General features: G+C 34.6%; 1 protein-coding gene across 1 annotated transcript; it reads right to left on the bottom strand.

Annotated features, from left to right (window-relative positions):
• Positions 1-713: 713 nt before the first annotated feature.
• On the bottom strand, positions 714-3,800 carry LOC127878517 (uncharacterized). Its single transcript, XM_052425049.1, has 3 exons — positions 3,697-3,800; positions 2,847-2,908; positions 714-869 (listed from the first exon to the last, which is right to left on the bottom strand). The coding sequence occupies exons 1-3, from the start codon at positions 3,779-3,781 to the stop codon at positions 714-716; spliced, it is 303 nt and encodes a 100-aa protein (XP_052281009.1). The 5' UTR covers positions 3,782-3,800.
• Positions 3,801-4,169: the final 369 nt, after the last annotated feature.

The following is a 4,169-nucleotide window of genomic DNA, read 5'->3' as shown; positions in this document are numbered from 1 at the left end:
ACTAAATATGACAATATAGCTACTAGTATAAACGCTTTTGCGCTGGTAATTCTCTGAAAATAAAAGGTGAACGCACAAACTGTATTTATGTCGAAAATTGATTGTAAAACTGTTCTATCTATTGAGCCTTTTCATTAGAGATAAAATTGTTTCATGCAGTAAAACAGTGTTACAAAGACGCGGATATGTTTCCAATGTTATGGTGTTATACTCAAATCAGCCAATGGAATAAATGAAGTGTATTCATTCGTACCTAGCCGCGGGAAATTTTATTTGAGTATTATTGGACACTTACAAAGGTCAAGTCAGGGTGAAAAGCTGGCTTATTCAGCTAACGCCGAATAAAAAGAATGTTTTAGATCTGCAAATTTTCGTTGTACTTATGGTATTTGTGAAGAAACAGTAATACTGAACATTTACCATGCCAAGTTACTTTGTTGAGGGTTACTTTTTTTATTTCTTTAATTTTTTTGTGTGTTTTTTTTACTGGAGCTTTTTAGATCCAATGTTTACATTTATCAATATAAAACAATGACTAACTTCAATACATGCCAAAATCTGTGAAAAAAATCTTTAAAAGGATGGACTCTTTTTTACTAACACGGAAAGGAGGTGTATTGTCAACTTCATTTAAATATCACGCACACAATTAAGCATTTTGCACTCTTTATTGGAAAGTCTCTTAACGACAATTCTATTACTTATAGAAAACATCAGCGAGAGACATTGTAAACTCTACTTTTATCATGTTTTCGTGAACCTTTGAGAAAAGGGCGGTCACTCGTGTGTACCAGATGTTCTCCACATTGGTGGTTTTGTGACGCAGCCACTCTATAAATCAGAGACGTATCGGTGACTTTGGCGGCCTCCTGAATGTGGAAATATACTAGGGTCATAATGTATGAAAAGTTATGACGTAATAAACAGACGATATGTGTTTGTTTCCGGTATAACAACGAAATGTTTCATCACCTGAAATGGACAGAATTAGCGTATTTTATTAAAGGTAAAATTTTAGTTACACATTCCTACGATTGATTGTAACATGTTGGTATTGCGATATTTATCGAATTGTTGAGATTGTAAAAGCTATTGTTGTTTTGTATAATGAAAGACGAGATATCGAATATCAACAACAGCTTTTTGACGCTGATTTACCAAAGTTTTACGAAGAAACTAAATTGATGTTTCATATGCAATAGTTGAAAATAAGATACGTGCAACTGCACAAGTGTCAATTGTTAGTGCAACATCGTAACAAGAACACCGCCTTGCGGGTGCAGACCGCTCTTCTATTTTCTTTTTAAAGGTGAAGGGACTCTCAATTTCAATCACAAAGGAGGAAGGGGTGGAGTGAAGAGGGGTGTATAGTGTGGGGGTGTGGACATTTATTACATTATCTTCCAAAAATGCGAAAAAAAATGCAAAAAAATAAATAAATAAATAAATACATACAAAAATGGGTGGGGGTGGGGGGGAGGAGGGGATTCTTGGGTGCGATGGTTGGACGGTATTTCAAAAATAAAATAATAAAAATAAATATTTGTGTTTTTAAACCGTTTCAAAAAAAAAAATTGCGGGGGTGGGGTGGGGTGGGGGGGGGGGTATAGTGTGAGGGTGTGGTGGTCATTTGTGTGATGATCTTAAAAATAAAAATTAGGGGGGGATTCGGGGGGAGTTGGGGGAGGGGGGACGGCACGGGGGATGGTTTGGGTGGAGTCTATTGTGGTATATCAGGTAAGAGTAGTTTTGTCAAAGTATCAATCAAATCTAATCATAAATAAAGAAGTTATGACAATTTTAGCAAAATTTAATAATTTGACCTTGAGAGTCAATGTCATTTCAAGGTCAAGGTAAAATTCAACTTGCCAGGTACAGAAAACCTCATGAGAGCATGAAAGTATTTGAAGTTTGAAAGCAATAGCCTTGATACTTTAGAAGTAAAGTGGATCGAAACACAAAATTTAACCATATATTCAAAGTTACTAAGTCAAAAAAGGGCCATAATTCCGTAAAAATGACAACCAGAGTTATGCAACTTGTCCTTTTACTGTACCCTTATGATAGTTTGCGAGTGTTCCAAGTAAGAAAGCAATATCTATGATACTTTAGGGATAAAGTGGACCAAAACACAAAACTTAACCAAATTTCAATTTTCTAAGTATAAAGGGCCCATAATTCCGTCCAAATGCCAGAGTTACATAACTTTGCCTGCACAGTCCCCTTATGATAGTTAATAAGTGTTGCAAGTATGAAAGCAATAGCTTTGATACTGTCGGAATAAAGTGGACCTAAACACAAAACTTAACCAAATTTTCAATTATCTAAGTATAAAAAGGGCACATAATTCTGTCAAAATGCCAGTCAGAGTTACATAACTTTGCCTGCACAGTCCCCTTATGATAGTTAGTAAGTGTTGCAAGTATGAAAGCAATAGCTTTGATACTTCAGGAATAAAATGGACTTAACACAAAACTTAACCAAAATTTTCAATTTTCTAGGTATAAAAAGGGCACATAATTCTGTCAAAATGCACGCCAGAGTTTTGCCTGCCCAGTCCCCTCATGATAGTAAGTAAGTGTACCAAGATTGAATGCAATAGCATTGATACTTTCTGAGGTAAGTGGACCTAAACGCAAAACTTAACCGGACGCCGATGCCAACGCCGACGCCAACGCCGACGCCGACGCCAAGGTGATGACAATAGCTCTTTTTTTTTCAAAAAATAGATGAGCTAAAAACGACAACGTGTTATTTAGATATAACATTAATGCAGTTAAGTTTCATTAGTTTGAATGATAATCGCATAATTGATTATTTACTTAATCCTGTTTTATAAGATTTACCTGCATCTTGCCCGACAACCTACTGCTCTGAATACTGTATGCCTTCTGGCTGTAGGCGAAATCTGGAAAAAATAAAAAATAAACTGGGACTAAGCGCATGATGTTTAAGGAACACAGACATATACATTTAATGTCGTTTTTAGAAATAAGCAATACGTTTGGTTCATTTAACAATATGCGAGAACTATTATCTTTAAAATATTCTATTGCTAAGTTTTCTCCGCCACATAAATTCCTACACTTGGGGAAATTAAGCGAAATCTTTTCTGAGATTTGATTTATTATGCAGATCATCAACTTCAAACTCGAAAAAAATATGCATTAGGTTGTTCCATTGTCTAAGTACACGGTTTGTTCTGAGAATGTTCGGTCTTTAGAAACCGCAAAAGTGGATGTTTGGAAATATTTGAAAATTGAGAATCAGGTAAAGATCGATAAAATCATTAGCATTGCGGGTTATGAAATATAACAAAGGCAATATGCAAATTTAAATTTAGTGATACATTTTTACAATGCTTCAATAGTCACACAAAAATATTAATGATGTTGTTTTAGAAAAGATTTTTCCTTTTATTCCCAATTCTTATAAGAATGACTTTTGTTGCTTAAATATGATTTGTTCCATGACATTAACGTTATGTATAAATATTAATTCAGTTTTAATATCAAATAGAATTGTTTAACATACCCACCCATTAACCACGATATTCTAATTTATTTCCAATGTACGGCGAATTCTACGTATTTCGCCAGACAAGTTGAATGAATATGAACGAAAGCAAACCATATACATAATACACTTTTATCTTTTATATTACATGCATAGATGTAGAACAGATCGTGGGCTTACTGTAAATGACGATGAACTGGAGTCCAAGTGTATAACCGGAAATCAGCCCGACGACGACCTTGAAGTCTTTGAACCTTTCCAACATGGCGGTATATGCAAATGTTAACCTGCAAAATCGCCTGCACAATTAATGCATTGCAAATAGCCTATAGACGAAAAAAAATATTTAAAAAATCAACAAAGAATCACCTGCACAGATAATGGCGTATCAACTGTAAAGATGACGAAAAGTCTTTCAGAGATAACGACATACAATGAAGCACCTTCAAATAATGCAAACTATACATGTATTTACTTATTGTCCGAGCATTGCATTCGAATATGGGATAACCGAACGAGCGTTTTTTACAACTCCCAAAAGACTAATGCATGCAGGTAACATATCACGTGTAGAATCGTTATTTTACGAATTCATGGCTTTATTAAATTTTTTGTATTCCTTAGATAATGTTATAAATACATGTAAAAAGTCG

Source organism: Dreissena polymorpha, chromosome 4 (assembly GCF_020536995.1).
Source record: "Dreissena polymorpha isolate Duluth1 chromosome 4, UMN_Dpol_1.0, whole genome shotgun sequence".
Lineage (NCBI taxonomy): Eukaryota > Metazoa > Mollusca > Bivalvia > Myida > Dreissenidae > Dreissena > Dreissena polymorpha.
This window is presented reverse-complemented; position numbering and strand designations above follow the sequence as displayed.

Coding starts and splice junctions, on each gene's coding strand:
- LOC127878517 (XM_052425049.1), bottom strand. CDS start 3,781: ATGTTGGAAAGGTTCAAAGACTTCAAGGTCGTCGTCGGGCTGATTTCC. Junction 2,909..3,696: donor CCAGTTCATCGTCATTTACA/GTAAGCCCACGA, acceptor TATTTTTTCCAG/ATTTCGCCTACAGCCAGAAG. Junction 870..2,846: donor GGTTGTCGGGCAAGATGCAG/GTAAATCTTATA, acceptor TTCCACATTCAG/GAGGCCGCCAAAGTCACCGA.